Source organism: Ambystoma mexicanum, chromosome 1q (genome assembly GCF_040938575.1).
Source record: "Ambystoma mexicanum isolate Mex_15411 chromosome 1q, UKY_AmexF1_1, whole genome shotgun sequence".
In the NCBI taxonomy this organism is placed as follows: Eukaryota; Metazoa; Chordata; class Amphibia; order Caudata; family Ambystomatidae; genus Ambystoma; species Ambystoma mexicanum.
This window is the reverse complement of record NC_090922.1, coordinates 417,730,966-417,758,022: the sequence shown is the minus strand read 5'-3', so window position 1 is coordinate 417,758,022 and position 27,057 is coordinate 417,730,966. Positions and strand designations below refer to the sequence as shown.

General features: G+C 44.6%; 1 protein-coding gene across 1 annotated transcript in view; it reads right to left on the bottom strand.

Moving 5' to 3' along the window:
* SLC6A2 (solute carrier family 6 member 2) overlaps window positions 1–27,057 on the bottom strand; it is a 1,124,598-nt gene that overhangs the window by 595,724 nt on the left and 501,817 nt on the right. Inside the window, exon 6 of the mRNA XM_069639646.1 lies at window positions 13,663–13,797. Within this exon, the coding sequence (XP_069495747.1) occupies window positions 13,663–13,797 (135 nt within the window). The remainder of the gene's footprint in view (window positions 1–13,662; window positions 13,798–27,057) is intronic.

Sequence of the window (27,057 nt, the reverse complement as noted above, 5' to 3'; positions counted from 1 at the left end):
ATGCCTATATTCAGCTTATTGCCTATTTCCAACAGCAAGGGTTGGGGGTAAACTCAACACCACTAGTCAACATAGACATGACACCATTCCAATAGAGGTGGATAACAGCAACTTAAAGAGCATCACTCTAGCCGCAGGCACCATTATTGGAATGGCGGTGGATGACCAACATTTTTCCATAGATTTAGGTAATTAACAGTTAGGACCCATCCCCATGGACTGTTTTGACAGTGATAGCGATGATGACACAACACCAGACAGGATCTTCACCCGGCACGGGGGGAATTTCCTGGTGTACACTTCCTGCCGTTATGGTAAGGAAGATGTGACCTGCGACTTCAGGAGGGATGAGGTGATCTTCCAAGTCCACGGGGACTGCCTTCCCCACCTGAAGCCACCAGTCCAAATCAGCACTTTGACCAGGGACTTCTCCACCCAGCTGGAGGAGGCCGCTGAGATAGCAAAACTGGAAGTCTTTCCAGGCTTCGGGCAGATGGTTGAAGAGAGAGTCAACCTAGCCGATGCCTGTGAGACTCTGGAGCAAAAGCAAAAAATCCAGTCAAGTTTTCTTAGATTTTCAAAATCTCTTTGCGGTGGAATCATATGACTGTGGTCGCACCGATATCCACACAACAACAATTCCCACAGACCCTGGCATGACTCCAGTGTTTGTGAAGCAATATTGTTTGCCTCTCGCATCAATGGAGTCCCTTACTGAAATAATTAAGAACCTTGAGTCCCGTGGGATAATTCGTCCAGTTCACAACACCTTCAATAATCCGCTACTGGGGATTTTGAAACCAAACGGCCAGTGGGGACTCTGTGCTGACCTTAGGGAGCTCAACAAACGGGTCCATACTTCCCGATGGCCTCTTCCCTACATTGACCAAGGGCTGGTCCAGATCCAGGGGTCACAGGTATTCACTGCCATTGACCTGACCAATGGGTACTGGACTGTACCTGTCAGTAGGGAGGACCAATACAAGCTGGCCTTTACCTTCGGGGGGCAGCAGTGCACATGGACCTTGACTCCCTTCGGATACATCAACTCCGGCAATCAATTTAACATTTTTCTACACAAGGCCATGCCCGACCTGAGTGAAAGGGGTAACCTGGCCTATGTAGATGATGTTCTAGTCAAAAGCTCAACTGTGGAGGAACACATAGCAGAGATCCGTTATTTTCTGACAGAGTTGAGGGATGCCGGAGCAAAACTCTCCTTTCAAAAGGCACAGTGGTGCAGAACCCGTGTCACTTTCTTGGGGCATGAGATTACTCCTCAGGGTCTCTGTCCCCAGGAAAAGAAAGTGGAAGCACCCCAGAAATTAAAAGACCCCACAACTCTGCGGGAACTAAGGAGCCTCCTTGGACTAACTAATTACAGCAGAAAGTTCATTGAGGATTATGCAGAGATCATAAGATCCCTGATCCATCTTTGAAGAGGGGGGGTCAAGTGGGAGTGGGGTCCAGAACAAGCCGAGGCAGTAAGACAACTCAAAAGAAGCCTCTCACAAGCGCCTTGCCTAGCTTACCCTGTCAAAAACAAGGAGTTCTTCTTGGAGACAGTGTTCTCAAATACATGCTTGACTGCAGTATCACACCGAAAGCATGAAAAGATCAATAAAGTAATCACCTATGCGAGTAAGACTTTATCCTCTGTGGAGGAAAAATTCAACGATGTGAGAAGGCACTCCTGGCAACGGTGTGGGCATTGAAGAATTACCGCCTGTTTATCCAGGGGGAACACATCATAATGGAGACTCCATACCAGCCTCTGCAATATCTCCAAAGTGACAGAATATGGGCCGTAAATGTAAGTAATTCACAAATTACTTCCTGGGTTCTGTCAATGCAAGGCTTTCCTGTGGAGGTCAGATGTGGCCAAAACAAGAAAAGTCCCTTTGCGCAAGGTCTGGCTGACTTACATGATTGTGCCAGAGAAAACTGTGTCGAGGACGAAAGTCGCAAAATCAAGGACAACATGGAGGCGTACCTTAATTCCCCACACAAAGTCTATGAAGAAGACCAGTGTGAGGGAATGCCCACTGTGTATGTGGATGGGTGCTCCTACCATGTTGACAACAACGGGGAAAAGGAACTTGTGGCCCGCGTAGGGAATGCATGGGTGAATGATGCCCCAGAACCCTCCGCTGGGTACAAAATCGGTCCCCGAAGTAGTCAAGTGGCAGAGTTGATGGCTGTGCATCAAGCCATCCTCACTGCTGTCCAACACCAACTCCACGAACTGGTCATAATCACTGATTCAGATTATGTACGGAACGGGTTCATGGAGCACCTGGTTAACTGGAAAACCAGAGGCATGCTATGTGTTAATAACAAACCATTGAAACATGGGAAATTAATCCAAAATATTGATGACCTGGTCACCTTGAATGGGATGACCATCTACTGGAAAAAGATCAAGGGTCATTCTAAAGTAGAGGGACCAGACAAAACTGGAAATGACCTAGCTGATCAGCTTGCCAAAACCGGAGCCATCCAAGGGGATCTACTTCAGATCAAGTCCCTGTTGTGGGAATTCCAGGTCACTGCTATCACTAGGTCCCAGACAAATGCTCACAATGAACTCTCAGTTGCACAATGGAGTAAGGAGACACCCGATGCTGATTTGATTACGCCTCAAAAAGGGGATCCAATAATTTATCAACACATTGAGGACCCTGAGAACTTTCCCCTGACGGACACCGATTACATAGGGAAAGAGGACCTCAGAGTGTTGATGAAATGCCCAAAAATGTTCAGAATCCAAGACGGTTTGTTGGTAAGGAGATCCATAGCTGGCCATGACTAGTGGGTGGTCCCTACCTCATTCCGAAGCCTGGTGCTAAGTCACGCCCATGATGCGGCCACAGCTGGTCATCGGGGTTTCATACGACACTAGAAATCTTGTGAGAGGTTGCATATTGGCCACACATGGGGCAGGACCTCGATCAATACTTGAAGGGGTGTCTTGTGTGTGCACAATTTCAGCCAACATCACTCACACACCATGCTCCCCTCCAGAAGAGGGGGATGACACTGCCATGGTCAGATTTACAAGTCGATTTTATCGGGCCCGTGATTCGCTCCTTTAGGGGGAACAAGTACATGTTCACCGTGACATGCTTGTTCACTAAATTGGTGGAATGTCTTCCGGCCCCAAATTGCAAGGCAGAAACAGCAGCTGCCCTGAGGATCAACCACATCTTCTCGCGTTTTGGACTACCCCAAAAGATCGAGTCAGACCGAGGTAGTCACTTCACTAGCGAAGTGATGACAAAGATGTGGGAGATACTTGGGGTCAAAAGGAAACTACACATTGCCTACCAGCAAGCCTCTACTGGTGGAGTTGCGAGATACAACAAGACAATTGTGAGCATATTAAAGAAGTTTGTGGCAGATTCTGGGCCAAGTTGGGACATTCGATTACCTCTTGTCCTGATGGCCATCAGATCTACCCCTTCTTCTGCAACTAAAATGTCACCGTTTGAGCTGATGACTGGACGAAGGATGGTGCTTCCCCAGCATCTGCTCTACAGAACCCAAGAGCAGACCTTGATAAATGCCTCCACAACTCATGAGTATGTTGAGAATCTGAGAAAACACCTTCAACATGCTTTTGCCTATGCTCAGCGGAATCTATAAAGATCTACAGACAGTATGAAGACCCACTATGAACTTAAGACAACTAGGAAAGAATACCAAGTAGGAGACCGGGTCTACTTGTACAATTTCCAAAGTAACCAGGCCAAACAGCGCACATTTCTTCCTAGCTGGTGGGGTCCTTTTGAAATTGTAGACAGAATCTCACCAGTCGCCTACAAAATCCGTATCCCCAAAGGCAGTTTGGCAGAAGGGGAAGGTAAGTGGGTCCACATCAACCAGCTGAAGTGTTGCCATCCTAGGCATACTCTGCAGCAACAAGAGGATTCATCTGGAAACCCCGAGGGGAACATTCCAGCTCCCTAGAAAATTCTGACTGTAAAAACCATTCCATCTGTTATAATCAGTAATAATCATAAGCGGGAAAGATTGTCATTCATATGTCAAATGTATGCGTTTACCCCACTACATGAATAGTGGTGGTGAAATGTCCACACATATGCTCTGTTTTGTCATCATAGGACTGAAACCATGGATGCTAAGCACCAAGGAGGACCACTCGGGACCGGAAGGAAAGACCCAAGGGGCCTGGGGTATCGCTCCACACTTCCACCTGGAACCGGCGAGGAGAACCAGTCGATCCAGCACTGATGGAGAAGCAGACGAATTTTGCCACTTGGACCAACAAGAAAAACTGAACTTCCCAATCTCCCGACTTCCCCTTGACGGGCGGTCAAAAGTCAAGTCGCGTGGGGGGGCTTTGTGGGATGTATTAACCCACTTATGCTCTGCCCTGCGGCATCACTGGATCCTGGTGGTGCCAGAATCATCAAAATGGCCCTAAAACCCCTATGTGCGCCAAAACCTATGAAAATTGCACTCTACAAAGCACAAAAAGATGGCTGCCAAATCTACCATGCATGTTGTCAGTGGTGGAACGGAGGCCGCACTCCTGAAACATGTCATTGGGCTGCCCAACAAGTAAAAATGGAGACTGCATGAAAAGCAGTGCTTGCTGAAAGAAATCCGGAATCCTGTTTTTAAATCTTTTCTTGGTTGCTGAAAATACAGAATGCTGGTCCAAAACACCCACAAACATCCAATCTTCTTGCTGGGTGTCACATTTTACTGAATTCAAGAAATCATTGTGAAATTGCAATATCCTGGAAAGCTAAATTGGTCATCAAAACACAAGTTTGCCTGCCTGTGGTATCTGTCAAAATCTGGGCGCAGTACCAGCGGCCGCCTGAATGACTGTTTTCAAAAGCCTGCATTAAAACTGTAAACTTGTACCATTAGGATCTAATGTCTGAAATCTAAGTGACCTGTTCTCAAGAGTAACCTAGGTTGTAACTATTTAAACTTCATGGTTTAGAGTCTGGAATCAGTGTTCTAGCTGCTTGTTTTAAAATTACAAGTTTATTCAAACAAAGAAAATTGCTACAAAATGACATTTAAATTTAAGCCTGACTACAAGCCAAACCACAAACAACTTCCCCCACAGGGACCAGGCACCTCCCCTCTGCTCTCTAGACCAGGAACACACACCCTTGTGTTGATTAAGAGGGGAGGGGAACTTGGGCTGCTGTGGAAAGAGCACAATGGACTTCCCCCAAGGCAAGGATATGTTAATCAGAAAGGATCGTAAATGGCCTCTGCCAGAAGGAAGGGGGCGGAGATTGCTTCTGAGCTGCAAGAAGGAGGAGGCGGGGACAGACAGCCTTTTGTTGATTCACAATGGACAAAAAGCATATTTCTAAAAAGACTGATAATTTACTGTGTACAATTGTAAAAAATATGTAAACCCCGGACTTCTGAGCCTAATTTTTGGCTGCACATTTTAAGAGGAGCCAGAACTCTATGCTATGTTCTGGGAAGTAACTGTAGAAATTTTGGTTTTATACCAAATGTAATTATGTCAAAAGCATGAAACTTCACACGCTTATGCCCAGATACAATGCGCACAGTTGTACACATTTTTGAATAAACTAGATATTGTGTTCCGCCCAAAAGGGCAGAATTCTGTCAAAAGCCGACATAAGATCCTACAATGACGGGGCTTGGAAGAGCATTTTCTTCACAACATATGTGATCTAGATATGTTATTGTTATAAAGTTTGCAAAATTGTAAATATGTATTAAACTAAAAGTGGATTTCTTGTTCAAAAGCCAAGGGGAGGATTCTCTGACTCATAAAACCACATCATCATGGTGACACCATGTTTTCTCCTCCAATCAAGGAAGAGGGGAGATTATAGCCTATAGCCAGCCTAGGGGGCGCGCTTAGGATAATCCAGCATATACACCCCTTTACCAAATGCATAAATAGAGAAAGCTGAGGACTTAGAAGGACACACACATTCACCCACTACCCAGATCCTGGTGAAGCACCCTGAAGGAGATCCATCAATATTCCTTTCTCCAGACTCCAGAAAATTTGCAAGCAGAAAGGCCCATTCCATTAGCTGAACCATTTTCAACTAGGCCTTGAATTTCCAGAACTAGAATCCCACCACCAAAGGGGAACATCAAAGAAAACAGCCGGGCTGCGCTGTAACTGCTTGCCTGCCAAATAAATATCTGCAGAACCAGGGCAGAATAAACCCAATCCTGTGCCGTGCTGTGCCAATCCTGTCCAGTCCTATTGTGCGGAGACCAGTGCACCATGCTGATTGCAGACCCAGTCCTGTCGTGCAGTGTGCCCAGCAGCCTGTCCCAGTCCGGTGTGCCCAGCAGAATTCATGTCCAGAAATCTTGACTGACCAGAATTCCTGACGGTTCTGTTCAAATACATATAGTGAGTATATAGAGTATAGAACTGCGTCACTAGCCTATGTACTGTCCATAGCAATCCCTATCCAGATCCATCCTATCTTGTCTTCAGAACTGCATGGTTAGAAATATTTTTGAATTGCCTGAACTCTTTATCTTATCCCTACTACCTTCCTTCTGTAATGGTATTGTTAAACATTTCTTTGCGCTGATATATTTCATCTGAAGAAGGCAAGCTCCTCGGCAGGCAAAAACTTGATCCAGAGGCATTCTGGTCTAGTGGCTGTGCTCCCGTGTAATATTTGCTTCTTCATAGAGATTCCCTAGTGTCAAGAAATCCTGTTTGTCTTTTAAAAAGCGCATCCCTTTTTCTCATTGTTGCACCGATCTCAGAAAAACGACCTCCACGAAAACGTCCATAACTTCTTCAAATTGTAAGCTAGAAACAAAATCTAAACTTCTGCTTGTAGCTGACATCTACAGCTTTTATGATTACCACTCACAGGAAAGTTTGCTGCAAATTTTCGTTTTTTGGCAAAATATTACACGCGTAAAATAGCTTTTCATTGCACCCGACCTCAAATTTCAGTTTGCACATTGCTTATTAGTGTCAAGTCATTGCTAGTGTTTGTCTGCAACCAGATAAAGTGGCTCCCATTAGAATTTAAACAATTTCAGTGATTTAAGCCATATTGAGTGTTTTACCCAATCCATTCTCAGACAACATTAAAGACCATTTTCACAGTTTGCCAATCAATTCTGTTTCTGTCTTGTGTTTGCTGGGGGGAAATTGGGATTGACATTTGCCAGAATTCTGCATTCCTGAAACCTGTTCTCTCTCCTCCTATCTCTCTACATTGCATATTGGGGGGTTGGGGGGTGGGCAGGGGGAAAGAGTAACCACATTGCTATTTGATTTGAACACACACTCACAAAAGTATTATTGCTGTGCTGCATTGTTTTTGGCTCATTATTACTCCTTGTGATTAAAGAGATTGCTTAGTGTGACATCACCCCATTGGTGATCATTGTAACCCCATTAAAAATAGTGTGATTATATTGTGAATATATAAATAAATATTTTAACTTTGCAAACCAGCCTGATTCCTGGTTCAGTGTGACCGGGGGGGTTCCAAAAGAGGGGCGTGATATAAGTGGTACATCGTTCAGAATAAAAGAACTTTTAGACACAAATAAATAAATAAGGGTTTCAGTTGTGCATTACACGCTAGGCATTGACTTAGGTGAAGTACCGGATTGAAATCACTTACATGTGACAAGAAAGGCCCTGGAGGAAATTAATTTGCCAGATGGGCTTGTAGCATCCTTTCGATTAGTTACATCAATACAGCGCTGCAGAGAATAGGTCTATAATAAGATTGGGGAAATCCCTTCCCACTGACACATGTGGATGTGCAATTTATATTGGAGGCCTTTCTATCAGAAATGCTTTGGTATTCATAGGTAGTGTGGGAAACACATGTCTCTTGCTATGTTGTGATCAAGTAGTCCCGTGGAAGGAGTTGTTTCTGACTGGTAAGTCTTGGGATAAGCAACATAGTCTTCTTTAAATGCTGGCTAAATGGTTAACACTTTTAGGAAACTCACATGAAAGTGGATGGCTAGCTTGGCTAACTATCTCTGTGAAGATGTAACCGTGAAGAGCTCTTTCTTCCATATTGCCCTTAATATGAAGCTGATATGAGACAATGGCTTAAGCTCATCTTGAATAATAATTTGACATTCATGCCCACTCAGGAGGGTGGGCATGGCCAGTATCGGCCAGCCAGCCCAAGCTAAGGTAGGCTCAAGTGCAACGAGGGGCTCAGCTTGGGCTGTATCTGCCCTCATGAGCGGGCATAATAACCATTTGCACCCGGGGGTTCAATCAGGGTGCAACTGGCTTTCATTCATTTTCCTCAGGAGATTTGAGCTGCTTGCACAGCCGATCTCCCGAGGAAAATGAAGAAAATAAGAGGGGAAAAGGTGGCCACAGACGAATAGAAAAGATTCCCTTTTCCATGTCTAGGTCTGTGGGCGGGAGGAGCTCCGGGAAGGAGCACATATACCCTATCCCGAAGGAGAGTGGGGATGGAGGGAGGTGGTGGGAAAAGGTATCGGGGGATTTTTGGGGTAGGGTGGGGTGAGAGGCAACAGGGAGAGACTGTTACATCCATCACATAGATGCAGCAGAATGTAAGTGATTTCAATCCAGCACATACACAGGTCAAGCCCAGCATGTAGTGCACAATTGAAACCCTTATTTATTTTTGACTGAAACTTCAATATTCTGAACGATATACCACTCATATCACACCCTTCTCCTGAGACCCTCCCCGGTCACACTGAACCAGGAATCAGGCTAGTTTGCAAAGGTAAATATTTATTTATGTATTTAAGATTTAATCACAATCTATTTAATAGGTAAACAACAATCACCAATGGGGTGACAGAACACTGAATAATGTCTTTAATACACTAGGAATAAGTAATGAGCAAAACAAATGCAGCACAGAAAATAATACCTTTGTGTTGGTTCATATCATATAGCACTATGGTTAGAGATTCCCCCTGCAACACCCGTCAACCCCCCCAATAGGCAATGTAAAGAGATGGGAGGAGAGAGCAGGTATTCAGGAATAGCATAAATCAAACAGAATATCAGTCCCGCCTTCCCCCATAAAACTCAAGCGAAAACAGAATGGACTTTTCAGCTGTCAGGATGGCTTTAAAATTGTCTTTAGAATTGACTGGGCAAAAGCACCAAATATGGTCAAACATACTTAAATTGTTGTAAATTCCTATGGGAGCCGCTTTGAACAGTTGCACACAATCACAAGCAATGATTTAGTCCAAAGAAAACATTTCAAATCTTAAAGTCCAAGTCGGAAACAAATTAAACCCATTTTTCAGAATTGTAATTTGCGGCAAACTTTTCCTTGCACGATATTCACGATAATGGGAGAATCACACTGTTCTGCAATGCAGTTGTGGATTCTATGCATAGCTACGGATGTTAGGTACAAGTAGGAGTTGGTAATTTCATTTATATCACAAAAACTGAGGGAGTTATAGAGGTTTTAGTAAGAGTCGTTTTTTCGAGATGAATGGAAAACAGAAATGCACTTTGAAAATGAAAGATGGGTTTTCCTACACTAGAGGATGACTATGAAAAAGCGAATACCAGAGAGGGATCTTACAGTCATTTGATCAGTGTAACCCGCCTACTGTAGAAACTCTACTTCTTCAGATGAGAAAAGAGTCAGTGCAAAGATAGTTCTAACAATACTGGTTCTGAATGAAAGATAGGATGGGTTTCAGATAGGGATAAGACAATGCAAATATACTATGGGCCACAGTTCTTCCTATTAATACTCACAGGATAGGTCATTAAATTGGACCGTCACCTCTGGTCATTGGATTGTGTCTGGTCTAGGAAAGATAGCACATCAGGCACAGTACTGGATCAGATAGGCCGGTCGCCGGGTTTGCACAGGATCTGCCCTCCTTGTCTGTGGGTATTTTAATCAGCTGGATAGTGAGTTCCTCAGGCAAGCCTAGTGGTGGCAAGCCAGAGAATTTCAGGATACTGGTTCAAAAGGCCTTCTCACACCACACAGAGCTTCACTGGGTGGGGGGATAAATTAGAGGATTTGGGCCTTGCTGAAATCAATAGTTCTCTATTGCTGGCAAGAGTTTTGACCTCTGGATCTGCAAGAATATTAAAGCTGGATGTAGAATGCTGGATCAGAGTGCTTCGCCGGAATCAGGAAGGTCAGTGGATCAGTGAGTCCCTATGTGTTGTCAGCTGTCTCTATTTATGCTTTAAAATGACATCACAAAATGGGTGTATGGGCCGGCTTAGCTAAGCTTGCCCATGTGAGCTGGGATAGGATCAAAAATTCATCTCCGCCTTGCAATTTGAGTGATTGGATCAAGGTCAGATGATATCACATTTTATGGTTTCCTTTACAGTCCTCAGAGACCTCCCTTTAGCCACTGGTCTCAATATTGGATTTGATACTAAATCTACATTTCTACATTGGTCACCTTTATACAAATCACACACAAAGATGTCATATTTTATGTAGCAGCTATTCCTCAAAACCCTGTGTGCATTCACCTCCTTGGGGGAAGTTTCTTCCAGGAGAGTTAACAACCACCTTCACACCTCTGCTTCCTGGGCTGAAAGGCTTGCCAGTGTTCCTTCTCGTTCTGTAGACAAGAGTCTGTTCTAACCCGCAATTAACATCTCCCAGTGAGCTTCTGCTGAGAGGAAGGCCCTCCTCCTAGGAGAAAAATCTGCTTTTCCAATTAATGCAGCTCAGCCAGGCTAATTAACTTCTTAAATCCAGCAAACACTAAATTTGTTGCATCAAACATAAATACATTATTTTCTTAGCCTTAAAATCTGTGGGATCAAAAACACAACTAAAATCTGTATTCTTTTTTGGAAACAATCCTTTTTATGTTTGCTAATCCAGCAGACTTTTACTTTTAGCTCATTTTAAAGTTTCATCAGTAACTCATCTGACAGCTGTCATTCAGGAAGCCCAGGGTACTGCACCCAGATTTTGGCATGGGCTGTCAGTTTTCAGACAATCCAGTTTGTCTGAAAAATGTTTTGCTCTTCATATTAGGACTTTGTATGTTTCACAATGCTTCATTAGATACATGTATTTTAGCACCAGGCAAGATTTTGAATGTTAAGAAGTGTTGTGTTATAGGCATTTTGGAGTTTTTAGCAACAAAGCAAATGTCATTTGTAGGCACAATTTGGGGTTTCACTTGCAAAGTACTGCTTCTCTCTCTGAACTCTGTTTGCTGATCATGGAGCCCACTGGCACATTTCTGCAGGGTGTACTCTATTCCACCGCTCATGCACCATGGTGGCAGGTTGTGCATCCCTCTTTTTGTGTGCTGAAGCACACAGTTTTTGTAGGTTTTTGGCACGCACAAGGGTTTGCCGCCATTGTTGCCGTTTCTTTCACCATAACTGTCAGGGTGATGCCGCATAGCATAGCGGAATGGGTCAATACATCCCACAAGAAGATTAAGCCATTTTGGGAATCAGGGCTCACAGTCATAATGCTGGCAGAGGGGTGGCACTAATTCTAAAAAGGAGAAGGCAATTAGGCCACCACGGACATCAGCATTTTCATTTGCTTATTCCAGTATCAAAGGCTGGATAAAGTTTGCAATTTGGATCCAACAAATCACAGGTACGACCCGCGAATACCAGAGAGTTTTTCTGGGGTGCATCACCTCTGCGAACCTGGCAAAGTGTTCTTACCTCACTGGATCTGTGGTTCTAGGTCACTACCGAGTTGGCTGGAAAGAGTCTTATGGTATCTGAGAGCATTTATATATTTGGAGCATAGTACACAGAAGTCCTCTGCTTGATATGTTTGAATCTGGAGGCAGGTTTCAATGAAGGGATGAAACAAACGCATTTCCTCAAGCTTCGACCAACTCTGGGGGGTGACTCCAGATTGCAGTACTTCATGCAGGATATAACAAAAGTGTCAGAAAGTTTACCATTGTGGCTGGACTGCAGGAACTGGAAGGACCTCAGCAGGCAGCGCGAGTTGAAAGCTTGCATGTTGACAACTGCATTTATCTGCAGCCAGAACGAGTGGTCAGAGTCAACCCAGACTCCCAGGTTAGGGAAAAGCTCAACTATTAAGTGATTGCCTCGGACAAGGGGCAAGCTTGCAGTGCCGACATAGCTTTTCAGCGTTCTGACGTCAATACATGAGTTACCATTAAATTGTCTACTATAAAAGCTATTATTCTGCTCTTATAACTGCGGGTAATCCAGCATGAAGCATGGCAAACTGTTGCTATTATAATTTTGCTGATGCTGCTATGCTGCAAACTAAACTACTGCCTAAGTGGGTCTACCAAATAGGATACCTTCAGGGTACCCCATGGGGAAAGTGGGGGCCGACACATCTGCTGCGAACACCTATTAATGCCAGGTAAATCCTTGTCAAATTACTAGTGGGATGGCCAGATTCTGCCTCCTCTGTAATCTTGAAAGAGGATTTGAGCACTGATGGAGTCCCTGCATGACTAATTGGCAGGTGCACTGGCCACAAGAGCAGGAAAGGAGGACAGGTTGGGTTGTGATGGAGGCTTGTTGAGGTGGGGGCCAGATGTGAAAGGGACCTTAGTGCAAGATGGGCCCAGATCAGGACAGAGGAGCATCAGGAGAGACTTTGCAAGCCCAGGGCCTCAATTCAGGATAGAGATGACAGCTAACCAATTCGACTAACAATTTCCACCTCTGCACACACCTCTCAAACTCCAAACCAAACACAACCACAAACCTACAGCACAACAAACCACACAAACCTCACTACATTGCAACAACAAAACAAAAACACACATAGACTTCCACAACAGTAACAAACACCCCAGGCCCAGCTAATGGACCCACCGGGCTGTGGCCGTCAACAGCACATCACTGCTTTCTTCCACTTTTCCTGCTTCCTCCCACTAACTCACCCTCCCTTCCTCTTTCAGAGCCGCCAGTACGCCAGGGGACCACTCCATTGGTGATAGTGCGTGGTACAAATGTCCTTTAACATTAACATTTAACATAGTAACATCCTTGCAAATGAGCCATACCCGACGTGAGGATACTGGGGTGATTTCTAATTCAGCAGCATAATGAGAGAGGCAACAAGTCAAAAGTCTCGCTCACCACCAAGCAATATGTAATGGGTGATGGAGGACCTTTTGGCATTCACGCACACTGCCAGGCATTTGGCTGCAGAGCCCTGACCTCTAGAAAGCTCCTGGTGACAAAAGGGAAGGCAAAGGTAAGGTCTTTCACGTGGAGATGCAGCGGAAGCTGAAATAAAGGGTCTCCTTGGGAGTTCGCAGAGTCCAAGCGCATGTTTGATTTAGGGCATTTGTGTATCACAGGGGAATAGTGAGTGACTAAGGCCAACATTTCCTGGGCCCGCGTGTGCATCACTGAGCTCACATTTCTGCCACCTGGGGCCAGATTACAGAAACTTTGTACTGGTGCAAGTGCAAAGTTGCACCGTATTAGCACTAGGGCAAAGTTTGCTGAGGGGCGTAAATGCATTAAAAGTGCATGTTTTTTAGACTAGGGTCATTTTTGCCCGGGTGCTCATACAATGTAAAATGGCACTTGTCAGAGTGCAATGTTTTCGAATGTGGCCCCAATGTTTTGGGACTAGGGCAAGCATTGACAGAATTTGCCATTTAGAAGATCAATTTACATTACATTACGTATTGATTGAAAGGACGTACCGTGGCTTCTTTCAATCTTCTGAAGTCAATATGAAGGTAGGCGCAGATTCCGTCATATGCACCAGGCAATGTTATTCCATGAATGAGTAAAACAAACAGTACAACATACGGCAACGTGGCTGTTATCCACACGACCTGCAAAACAGAAAAAACAGAAGCCATACACGTTTAACCATGCGAAGGGCAGGAACCTCATTGTTCACAAGCACTGATAGCTTTTGATAGCATGCACGGTAGTGACTCGTTACAGAACCATTTCTTCTCACGTCGTACACACATAAAGATGTAGTTATGGCAGGTGAATTAATGGGTGATTTAAACAGAAGGTATTTTGTTTTGTTGCTTTTTGGGGACATATTGCTCCCCTCTGATCCTGCCTGGCCTAAGGTCGAGGTGAGCCCTAGTGGGCTGCAATAGTCCCCATTTCGAGGTTATTGCAGCATGGGGCACCACATGACCCCGTAGCCACTCATTGTCCCAATAGTCCTGATCTCTAGCCATGCCATTGGATAAAGGGCCCGGGGCATGGCACTCAACCATGCAGCTGGCATCTCTCAGAACCCCAATGCGGCCACTGGGCATTTGGCAACTTGGCTATGCCACAGGCACATTCTACCATCGAGTGTGTCCAATGGGCAATGCCTTTGGCCATGACCTGGGGTCCTCCTCTACTCTCAATGCGGCCACTGGGCATTGGTTGGCCGATTCCCAGTGGTCTCTTTGACCATGCTTCAAACACCATCCAGACATCCAATGTCCCTCCTGCCCTTGTCCCCCACCATAGCCAGTGGACCCTTTTCCTTGGGTATGGTCTTTCCCCACACCCCAAATGTCTCCAAGTCATCACGTGTGTGCACTGGGCATGGCCCATGTTAACACCATGCACTGTAGTCTCTCTGCTCATGGTGTGTGTTTCGACAATGCCCAAGCACCAAAAAGGCTAACAATGTGGCCAATGAGCATGACCCCTGCCCACGCCCTGTGACCTCTTTTACTGAGGTATGGCTGCACTGAATGCCACACAAAGTGGGCTACTGGGCAGGGTCGGTGATCACTGGGTGTCCCCAAGCCACCAATAACTGACTCTGTGCTTGGCCTGCAGTTCTGCTCAATTGCCACTTTTCCTCAATCCATAGCCCAGTCACCCCAATGCACCCAATCTGGCCCTTATTTTGGTACGTGGCATTTGGTCAAGCCTGTGCACCCTGAAGTCATCTACTATAGCCAATGGTCGCTTTGCCCTGGGCCATGGCCTTTAAACTTGGCCCACAAGTGACATGAGTACGGAAATTGCCTTACAGCATTGGCCACTGCTGAGATGTTGTTGTATTTTCTATAGTAATGGTTTTGTTAATGCACATCTTCTTTAAGCTATCAGAAATGAAATTGTTATTTGTTTGTATGTGGCACCCTGCCTGCATCTGCGTGAGGTGGAATGTTGATATTAGAAAGCTCTGCGAGGTTCAGAAAACAGCGAGTGAGTCAGTCGATGAACGGGTGGCGTAGCGAGTGGATGCAGTGCAGGGCGCCGGGTCATATATATACATGAATAAACGTCATTGTGTGCACTTTGAAAGGATTCTTACCGATACTTCATTTAACGACGAGGATCGACCCAGTGCTCACACCCACAATGGAGGAGAGAGCTGTTGCTCCGAACGAACATAAGGTGTTCGTTTGTGCTGATTTCTCTGGGAAGCCGTGCCAGAGGTAACGAGGTCGGGAGGAGTAATTTCGATGGAGATCTAAGGATCTCGGAAAGCGCATTCACAATACGACGTTGTTTTGTTTAACACGAACGCGTAGAGGAAAGGACATTGCAAAAAGTCACACACGTCACGTGACATGACACCATTTTGTCCCAATTGATGAAGACAGGCGGAAATGTTGCTGAACATGCTTCATCTTCATCCCAGTATTTAAAAAAAAAAAAAATGTGGGGGGGAAATCTGATACAGTCAGGATTGGAGAGCTCCACAGTCCAACACTCTTGGAAACAAAAGTTGCAACTGTCCCGTACTGGATTTAAAACAGTGGTCAGTGAAGTGGACACTACCAAAGGCAGGAATTTAGAGGATAGCCATGTAAGGGATCCTGACTCCTGGCCAGCCTATTGTGATGTGATCGGTATATTTTAAAGAACTGCAACCATTAGTGAAAGTGATTTTGGAAAGAAGTCGTTAACACTGTTCAAGACAGAAGATAACAGTGGCAATCAAAGTATAGATAATAGCGATGCAGGGTATCAGTACTCAACCGCCAGCAAGTTTCCTCCCAACTCCAGGACAGCCTATAGTGGTTTGGTCCGAATGGAAGGAGTTCTGGATAAATTACATCCAGACAGTGGAGCAAGAAGGATTGACGTCTCGCAAAATGAAACTTTTGCTACTCCATGCTTTAAGTTTGGACGGTCAGAGGAAATATAGAGAACTTCCTGAATTAACTGTCGATGAGGCAGGTGATTGTGATGAGCACAATAGAGCTCTGAGACAATTGGATAAATATTATCGTCCAGAGACGAATTTGGCAATCAATAGGTATAATTTCTACACGAGGATTCAAAAGGAGCAAGAAAGGAGAAAGAAAGAGAATGTCTCAGCTTTGAGGCTATTGGCCCGTACATGTCATTTTGGAAATGGGATCACCCTTGATGAACTCATTAGAGATCAGATCATAATTCATACCAGGGACTCGCTGATACAAGGTTATGGATGGTAGGGAACCCATCTCTACCAGAGACCATTGCCATTGCGAAAAGAATTGAACACAGTCAGTTGTGTTCGAAGGAGATGAAAAGTAAGAAACAAGAGGCTACTCAGAGCATGTTACAAACTAGTAACAAGAATACACAAGAGGTAGAAGACCAAAGTCTAGTAAATGCAATACGCACCAGAGAACGGTTTGAAATTCCAACGAATAAAAGCACGACGACCAAAGGACTGGAAATGAAAGGCAATTTCCCTAAGGGAAAGTTGTGGACTAAAACTGAGTCCAGAGTTCAAGCACCACAGACAAGAGATGGTGATAGATGTTTCAGTTTTGGTAGATTAGGCCACTATGCCTACTCCAGAAATTGCCCTGCAATTGGACAAAAATGTGGACATTGTGGGATTAAAGGACATTTTGCGGTTACTTGCAGATGGAAAAAGAGAGTCTCGACAATTCAAGAGGAAGATGAGGAATCCGATGAAGAGAGAGTGTTCGTAATTCATGAAACACAGGAGGAGAGTTTTAGTGTGCAAGTTGTGAAGTCCTATTAGACAACTGGAAATTGAAAGTGAAGGTTGATAGTTGTTCGCCCTGGACCATCATTACGAAAAAGACTTGGCAGAAATTGGTTGCAGAAAGCCTCAGATGCAATTTGAAGGCATCGGACATAAAGAATCCAGGTGAATTCGAAGGATCAAAAATACATATAGTGGGCTGGTTTTTGAGCATTATTCAGTTCAAGGATAGGCGTGCCCAAATAAAAGTTTATGTGGCTGAAAAGGGAGTGAATGTAATAGGTTTGGAGGGATCAAGCAGCACTAAGAATAAGGCTAGATCCATGTGAAGAAGAACACATTCTAATTGTTAACAGCAGTAGTAAACAAACAGAGAATACAGACTTGAATCCAGATGATGTCGTTCAAGCAAGTTTAGGATTGCTGAAGAATTTTGATCATAGAGTAAGACTTAAATGAGTATCACTGCCAGTGACACACACAAAAGCCAGGCCAACACCGTTTGCCATTATCGACAAAGTAGAACAAGAATTAGGAAGACTGGAAATGGAGGGAGTGATAGAAAAGATTGAATCATCACAATGGGTGAGTCCCATTGTTGTAGCAATAAAGAAAAATGGAAAGCCAAGGATTTGCGTGGACTTGAGATATGTAAACAAAAACATCAACACAGACATATTTCCTTTGCCAATAATATCGGAGATGCTGAACACCATTGGAGAAGCAGATACATTTACCACGTTAGACTTGTCGAGTGCATACCACCCGATATCACTCACAGAGGACTGCAGAGACATTACTGAGTTTATTACGCCATTTGGTTTATATAGGTACAAGCGGATGCCTTTTGGGCTGGCCTCCGCAGCATCAGTGTTCCAGAGAATTATGACGCATGTTTTGAGAGGTCTAGCTGGAAAATTAGTATACCAGGATGACATAATTATTTTTGGCAAAGGCTCTGAGGAAAATGACAGAAGATTGAATGAGGTGTTGTCGAGGTTGGATGCCAGTGGTTTGAAAGTAGAGCGAAGTAAATGCACGTTCAAAGTAAAAGAGGTCGAGTATCTGAGTCACATAGTGAATGGAAGAGGTTACAAGCCCAAGATAGAGGCCATAAAAGCGATGAAAGATTCACCTGATCCCACCAATAAGGATGTGCTAAGGTTGTTTCTTGGTTTGTGCGAATATTACAATAAGTTTGTAAAAAAATGTTGCCAGTGTAACTGAACCTTTGAGGAAACTACTGAAAAAGGATGTGAGGTTTAAGTGGGATGATGAGTGTAAGAAAGCAACAAAATGTATTAAAGCAGGAATTTGTGGAGCTGTAGAATTGGGAGGGTTTGTATTTGGAAGACAGACTAGAGTCACGGTGGATGCCAGTGGAAGTGGTTTAGGAGCGGTGTTGTCACAGATCACAGAAGATGGTCATGAAAAAGTCATAAATCACGCATCCAGAGCAATTTGTGATACTGAAAGCAGGTATTCAGTTATTGAAAGAGAAATGTTAGCTTGTGTTTGGGCAGTTAACTACTTTAGGAAGTATCTATGGGGAAGTAAATGTATAAAACAAACGGATCACAAACCATTGCTAGAAGTACTTACCATACGTGGAATGTGTATAGCCTCTCTTAGATTGGCCAGATGGAGTTTAAGATTGCAAGATTATCACTTTATAGTAAAGTATGTCCCAGGAAAGAGGAACGTAATAGCTGATTATTTGTCTAGGTTGCCCTTAATGGATAGTAACATTTGTGTTGAAGAAGATTGTGAAATAGTAGCAACAGTGTTTGAAGTGACGTCAAAAGAACGTGGTTAAGTGAACTTGTTAAAGATGAAACTCTACAAAATGTCATGCAATATACCAAATCAGGTTGGCCTGAAGAGGTTGGTTGATGACGAGTGTACAAAGTTCTGGGAGAACAGAGATGAGCTCTCTATTGAAGATGATCTTTTAATAAGAGGGGACAAGTTAATTCCTCCACAGGTTTTGCATAAGGAACTAATCGAGAAGGCTCATCAAGGGCAACCAGGTATTACAGGGACAAAAAACAATGTAAGGGCGAAGTATTGGTGGCCTGGTATGGATTTGATGATTGAAAGGTTTGTCAGAAATTGTTGGCCATGCCAGAATAGTGACAAAAGCTGGAAAAGTTATAAATTAGAACCTATCAACATGTCAAAAGCCAAAGCACCATGAGACAGGCTAGGTATTGACATAGTAGGTCCATATGGAGATTTAAAGTATGAAAGTGTAAGAGGATTCAATTCAACACTACAGCTAAGTCAATGCCTAGTCTGGGATACTGAATGGAAACCCTTATTGGTATATCTTTATGTCCAGTTCATGAGTTCTGGACGACTACCCCGATATAACACCCCTCTCTTAGAATCACCCTGACCCCACTGAGCCAAGAAGTAGTTCTGTTTTGCAAGTTTAAAAGGTTTATTTGAGAAATAAAACAAAATATAGATACCACGCTTTTATAATAAATTAATAATCGATATCGCCCTTATAAATATAATGTTAATCAACAATGGGTAATCTGACACTAGCACACTTCTTTATAATCAATGAGGAGTTAGTATAGGATGGATAAAGTAGCAAAAATACTTTTATGATTTCAAGGAAAAAGCAATGAGGAATAAAATGCAGTACAGAAATACTTGATATGATTTTAGCAAAAGATAAGATAATCACTTTTTCTCTGGCAATTCACCCCCCTCCCCTATGCAATGTAAGAAATGGAAGGAGATGGAAGTAACACACACAGTTCTCAGGAATGCAATCAAATACAATACGAAATTCAATTCCCACCCCAGCAAGCTTAGAGAAAACCGGTATGAGTTTTAAAACACAGGCCCAAGTGCTTTGAATGTGGTGGCAATGAAGTGAGAAATATGCTGAAAATGCTTTTAATTCCCTTTAGGAGGCTCAGGGTGAGTGGGAGATGCATGTTGGTATTAGTTCAGGCTCACTTTAGCAATGCTCTATGATTTATTACCAAGTTGCAAACGGATTTTAACAAAGGAAAGAATGGAGCTGCTATTTTGACAAGTGGAGAAATTGAGCCAAAATCACAAATCGCGGTAAAATTCGCGAGTGCGTGAATCGCGATTATGGCAAAAGTATAAGGAGTAGCAAGTCGGTTCTAGGTTCCTTGGACATCTGAGATTCTAAGCTTTCAGATGAAAGTTAAATTTCGTTCCTAGCCCATACGGTTCCAGAGATACGAACGATTAAATGAAGGTAGTTTTTCTGATTTAAAGTAAAACTCAAAATGACAAGTGACAGCTTGCAGCTGCAGAATTGACAGGTGACAGTTGTGCAGCTTTACAAATGACAGATGACACGATTTCTAGTAGGCTGTTCTACTTAGGTTAAAATAGTTTGGATTAGATTATTTTAACTAAGAGATTGGTTCTGCACAGTTCTGCTAGGTACTCACAATATAAATTTGAAATAGGCCTCGCCACGGATCTGGTCAAGTTTTGGACTGGACTCCGGTTCTGGTCTCGGCACTTCACAGTGATCTGGGTCAGCTCTCTGGTTCTGCTCACAGCGGTCTGGGTCACTCTGGATCTCTGGTCTGGTTTCTGGGTCTCTCTGCTTTCTCTGGGTACAGCACTGCTTCTGGATCTTTCTGGCGCAGGGTTTCAGGCCAGAATCAACAGCTCAGCCCGGCTGTGGATAGTCTGCAAATGATTTTGAGGCCTGCTGACAAATACTTTTGCTTGCAGTGGGCCTTCTTGGTTCAAAGTTCTGTAGTCTCTGTTTAGCTTGGAAGTCTAAGTGTTGGATCTCTGGATGTGAAGTCGTCGGTCAGCATGCTCCGCAGCAAATGCAATTGAATGTCTCTACCTGTCCCAGCAGTCTCTTTTTATGTGTTTTGAAAATGGGTGTGTGCCTGGGCCTAGCTAAGCCTGCCCCTCTCTACTTGTCATTGGCCCAATTCCTCCTCTCTCCCTTGATTGGGGGAAGGAAATGTGAGTCAGAGTGATGCTGTAGGTTTTATGGTCAGAGGAACCTCCCCTGGTCAGTTTGCCCACAAATCTATATTTGATTCAAATACATCCTTCCCAGATATACAATTTGTTGAAATTACATGTGCACATTATATATTCCTTATGGTCCATGCTTGTCCGCCTCTGATCTTCCTGGGGGCTTGAATTCAAAAATGACAACATTTTGCGCTTTTTAACTGGTTTTGCAATATCGGACATTTACCCAAAATTACACACATGTGCGCAAGGAGTATGGACATTAATTGATGAAGTGTCAGATTTTTAACATGCAGACATTGGGAGTGAGACCCTATTTTCCGCTAGCAACCCCCCAGAATACACCACAGGGTCCTAACGCCTCTCAAAATGTTCACAGAAAAATCACAAAAATAATGATATTAGTTATATAATTCTGACAAGTCCGCACTATGAGTTAAAATTATGCCCTGGTCAAAAAGGGGTGTGGCTTCCCACATCACAAGGTGGAATAACTGGTTTATCCACTTCCCCCAAGCTCAGCTGCTAGCAGAGGCACTGCCCCTCCCAGTTTCCCCTAAGAGGAAGCCACTTTTACGACGCCCCCAATATAACATTTGCCTGAGTCCAGGACAGGCCTTTGTTCAACTCCCTGTAGTCCCCAGCTGCCACTCCCCTTTCAATCAACAGGGCCATGTGACCTCAGGATGCAGCCAGGCCTGGCAGACACAGCTGTTGATCCAGTTTCACTCCTGTCGGGGGTAGTTGTAGGCAGAATTCAGTTTCATTAAGCCAGGTTTCAGCTAAATGTCACCTTTTGTTCCCAGTTTAAATCACTTACAATTTTTACATATACATTAAATAATTACTTCCTTCAAGTCATTTCAGAATATAGTTTTACATTGTATCCACCTCTTAGCAGGTCTTTCCTTGGTCTGGTTTTGTTTCATTTGTTCAGTTTTACACAAAAGTCTGGTGGTTTTAAAACGCCGGCTTTCTGATAGTGGTGAGTACTGGTAATGCAACCATTTTTGGGATTAAGAAAATGAATTCCCCACAGTTCTGAGTTGCTTTTTTGGCAATCAGCATTGCCATTCCCAATGGTTTCAGGCTACTGTGTGTAGCCCAATGGTGCTTTTAGGCAGTGCCCTTCTGTGCCCACAACATAAGCAACAATGGGTGGCAGCCTATTCTTCATGCATTTCCCTGTGCATTTTCTGGGAAGTTATGGCCATCATGATGTTTTCAATGCCAGTAAGGCACAGTTTTATTGTAGGGCTTGGATGCATGGGTAAAAACATCCCACAAGCCCCCCATCTTGCGATGGCCATTCTGTCCTTTCTCAGATGGAACTCGCAAGATCTGGGATGTTCTCCTCATCTTCTTCCAATTCCATAGGTGGCACAGTTCAGCATCTTTTCCTCCCTCCAGTCGATCAATCAGTTCTCCTTGCTGGTCCTGATGGGAGGATTGGGCGGTACCCCGGGCCCCTTGGGTCTCTGCTCCCGGTCTCCGGATCATCCTCCTTGGCCAGTCTCCAGGTTTTCTTTCTCCTAGGACGACAAAGGAAAAGCGGCAATACCTATTCGTAGACATTTTTCCATCACTACTAATGGTGTGGCAGACATATACATTTTATACTTTAACATACCTAACATTTTACTTTTGAGATACAAGTTATCATTCAAAGACAGTGGCTTACAAGAGTATAATATTTTAGAGACTATATGTGGGATATTTTAGGGTTGGAACAGAATTAATCTGGAGCGGTCCCCTCTGGTATTGCAGAGGACTCCTCCAGTTGCTGCAAAGTGTGCCTGGGATGGCAACACTTTAGCTGGTTAATATGGACCCACTTGTCTTCCCCTTCCGCCAGACTGCCTTTGGGGATGCAGATCTTATAGGCAACAGGGGAGATCTTGTATATAATTTCAAACGGTCCCTTCCATGTAGGCAAGAATTTTCGCTGTTTGGCCTGGTTCCTTTGGAAATTGTATAGATAGACCCGGTCCCCCACAGTATATTCCTTCCTGGTGGTCCTCAGGTCGTAGTGGGTTTTCATGCTATCAGCTGATCTTTCTAGATTCCGCTGAGAATAGGCAAAAGCATGTTGAAGGTGTTTCCTTAAATTCTCCACATACTCATGAGTTGTGGAGGCATTTATCAGTGTCTGCACTTGGGTCCTGTAGAGCAAATGCTGGGGAAGCACCATCTTGCGCCCCGTCATCAACTCAAATGGTGACATTTTAGTTGCAGATGAAGGGGTAGATCTGATGGCCATTAGGACCAGAGGTAATCGGATATCCCAACTTGGCCCAGAATCTGCCACAAACTTTTTTAATATGCTCACAATGGTTCGGTTATATCTCTCCACTGCTCCAGAAGAAGCTGGCCTGTAAGCAATGTGTAGCTTTCTTTTAACCCCCAGTATCTCCCACATCTTTGTCATTACTTCACTGGTGAAGTGGCTACCCCTGTCTGACTCAATCCTTTGAGGTAGACCAAAACGGGAAAAGATGTGGTTAATCATCAGGGCAGCTGCTGTTTATGCCTTGCAGTTTGGGGCTGGGAGACATTCCACCCACTTGGTAAACAAGGATGTAACGGTCAACATGTACTTGTTTCCTCTAGACGAGCGAATCACAGGGCCTACAAAGTCGATTTGCAAATCTGACCATGGCAGTGTCATCCCCCTCTTTTGGAGAGGCGCACGGTGTGTGAGGGATGATGGCTGAAATTGTGCACACACAAGACACCCCTTCAAGTATTGGTCGAGGTCCTGCCCCATGTGTGGACAGTATGCAACCTCTCTTAAGATTTCCAGTGTTGTGTGAAACCCCTATGACCGGCGGTGGCCGCATCATGGGCGTGACTTAACATCAGGCTTCGGAATGAGGTAGGCACCACCCACTGATCATGGCCAGCTTGGGATTTCCTTACCAATAAACCGTCTTGAATTCGGAACATTTTTGGACATTTCATCAACACTCTTAGGTCCTCTTTCCCAATGTAATCGGTATCCGTCAGGGGAAAGTTCTCAGGGTCCTCAAGGTGTTGGTAAAACTTACCAATAATTGGATCCCCCTTCTGAGCTGTAATTAAATCAGCATCAGGGGTCTCCTTACTCCATTGTGCAGTTGAAAGATCATTGTGAGCATTTGTCTGGGACCTAGTGATAGCGGTGACCTGGATTTCCCACAACAGGGACTCTATTTCGATTAGATCCCCTTGGATGGCCCCGGTTTTGGCCAGCTGATCAGCTAAGTCATTTCCAGTTTTGTCTGGTCCCTCTACTTTGGAATGACCCTTGATCTTTTTCCAGTAGATGGTCATCCCATTCGATGTGACCAGATCATCAATGTTTTGGATTAACTTCCCATGTTTCAAGGGTTTGTTATTAGCACATAACATGCCTCTGGTTTTCCAATTAACCAGGTGCTCCACGAACCCGTTCCGTACATAATCCGAATCTATGATTATGACCAGTTCGTGGAGTTGATGTTGGACAGCAGTGAGGATGGCCTGATGCACAGCCATCAATTCTGCCACCTGACTACTTCGGGGACCAATTTTGTATCCAGCGGAGGATTCTGGGAACTCCTTCACCCATGCATTCCTTACCCCAGCCACCAGTTCTTTCTCCCCGTCGTTGTCAACATGGTAAGAGCATCCATCCACATATACAGTGGGCATTCCCTCACACTTGTCTTCTTCAAAGACTTTGGGTGGGGAATTAAGGTATGCCTCCATGTTGTCCTTGATTTTTAGACTTTCGTCCTCAAGACAGTTTTCTGTGGCACAATCATGCAAGTCAGCCAGACCTTGCGCGAAGGTACTCGTCTTGTTTTGGCCATATCTGACCTCCACAGGAAAGCCTTGCATTGACAGAATCCAGGAAGTAATTCGGGAATTACTCACATTTCCGGCCCGGATTCTGTCACTTTGGAGATATTGCAGAGGCTGGTGTGGAGTCTCCACTATGATGTGTTCCCCCTGGATAAACGGGCGGTAATTCTTCAATGCCCACACCGTTGCCAGGAGTGCCTTCTCACAATTGTTGAATTTTTCCTCCATAGAGGATAAAGTTTTGCTCGCATAGGAGATTATTTTATTGACCTTGTCATGCTTTTGGTATAATACTGCCATCAAGCACGTATTAGAGAACCCCGTCTCCAGGAAGAACTCCTTGTTTCTGACAGGGTAAGCTAGGCAAGGCGCTTGTGAGAGGCTTCTTTTGAGTTGTCTTACCGCCTCGGATTGTTCTGGACCCCAATCCCACTTGACCCCCCCCCTTCAAGAGATGAATCAGGGGTCTAGTGATCTCTGCGTAGCCTTCAATGAACTTTCTGCTGTAATTAGTCAGTCCAAGGAGGCTCCTTGGTTCCCGCAGAGTTGTGGGGTCTTTCAGTTTCTGGAGTGCTTCCACTTTCTTTTCTTGGGGACAGAGACCCTGAGGAGTAATCTCATGCACCAAGAAATTAACACGGGTTCTACACCACTGTGCTTTCTGAAAGGAAAGTTTTGCTCCGGCGGCCCTCAACTGTGTCAGAACATAACGGATCTCCGCTATGTGTTCCTCCACAGATGAACTTTTGATGAGGACATCATCTACATAAGCCAGGTCACCCCTCGCACCCAGGTCGGGCATGGCCTTATGTAGGAAAATGTTGAATTCATTGCCGGAGTTGAGGTATCCGAAGGGAGTCCGGGTCCGGGTGTACTGCTGGCCCCCAAAGGTAAAAGCCAGTTTGTATTGGTCCTCCCTACTGACAGGCACGGTCCAGTATCCATTGGTCAGGTCTATTGCTGTGAATACCTGTGACCCCTGAATCTGGGCCAGCCCTTGGTCAATGTAGGGCAGAGGCCATCGGGAAGTATGGACCCGTTTGTTGAGCTCCCTAAGGTCGGCGCAGAGTATCCACTGGCTGTTTGGCTTCGATATTCCCAGCACTGGATTATTGAAAATGCTGTGGACTGGACGAATTATTCCCCGGGACTCAAGGTTCTTAATTATTTCAGTAAGGGACTCCATGGATGCGAGAGGCAAGCGATATTGCTTCAGAAACACTGGAGTCATTCCAGGGTCCGTGGGAATTGTTGTGGTGTGGATGTTGGTGCGACCACAGTCATATGAGTCTACCGCAAAGAGATCTTGGAAATCCAAGAAAACTTGTTTCAACTTTTGCTTCTGTTCCAGAGTCACACAGGCATCAGCTAGGTTGACTCTCTCTTCCACCATCTGCCTGAAGCCTGGAAAGACTTCTGGTTTGGCTATCTCAGCGGCCTCCTCCAGCTGGGTGGAGAAGTCCCTGGTCAGAGTGCTGATTTGGACTGGAGGCTTCAGGTGGGAAAGGCAGCCCTCATGGACCTGGAAAATCACCTCATCCCTCCTGAAGTCACAAGTCACATCTTCCTTACCGTAAGGGCAAGAAGTGTACACCAGGAAGTTCCCCCCATGCCGGGTAATGATCCTGTCTGGTGTTGTGTTGTCATCACTGTCACTATCAAAACAGTCCTTGGGGATTGGTCCTAACAGTTCATTTCCTAAATCAATGGAAAAATGTCGGTCATCAACTACCATTCCAATAGTGGTGCCTGCTGCTAGAGTAATATTCTGTAAGTCGCTGTTATCCACCTCTATTGGAATGGTGTCATGTTCTATGTTGACTAATGGTGTTGGATTTACCCCTAACCCTTGCTGTTGGAGAGAAGCATTTAGATGAATATAAGCATCAGGGTTTTGCAATTTTTGTCCTCTTTTAACTTTCACTTCCAGGCAGAATTGTCGGGTCCTTTCTGGGATGGTGACTTCCTCTTTGATCTGAATTTCAACTGCATACGGTAGCAAATGAGCTGACCTAAACGCTCTTTCTGGATCATCAAAGCCCATGGGATTATCCGCTAATCGGGACCAAGCTTTGAAGTTTATTAGGTCCAAACTAATGGCAAAGCGATTGAGAATGTCACTGCCTAAGTAAAAGGTGGCAGTGACGTCTCGCACGACCCAACAATTATGGACTATGCTCTTGTTGCCAATGGACATTTTGAGCATACACCTGCTTGGCAGGAGATGTTTGGAATTAGGTGCTTCCAGGTCCATTTCCCATTTGTCTATCAGTTTGAATGTGGGAATGGCTGGATCTTTTGGGAGTTGGCGGAACATGGCTTCGCTGATGAAGCTCTTACCGTTGTT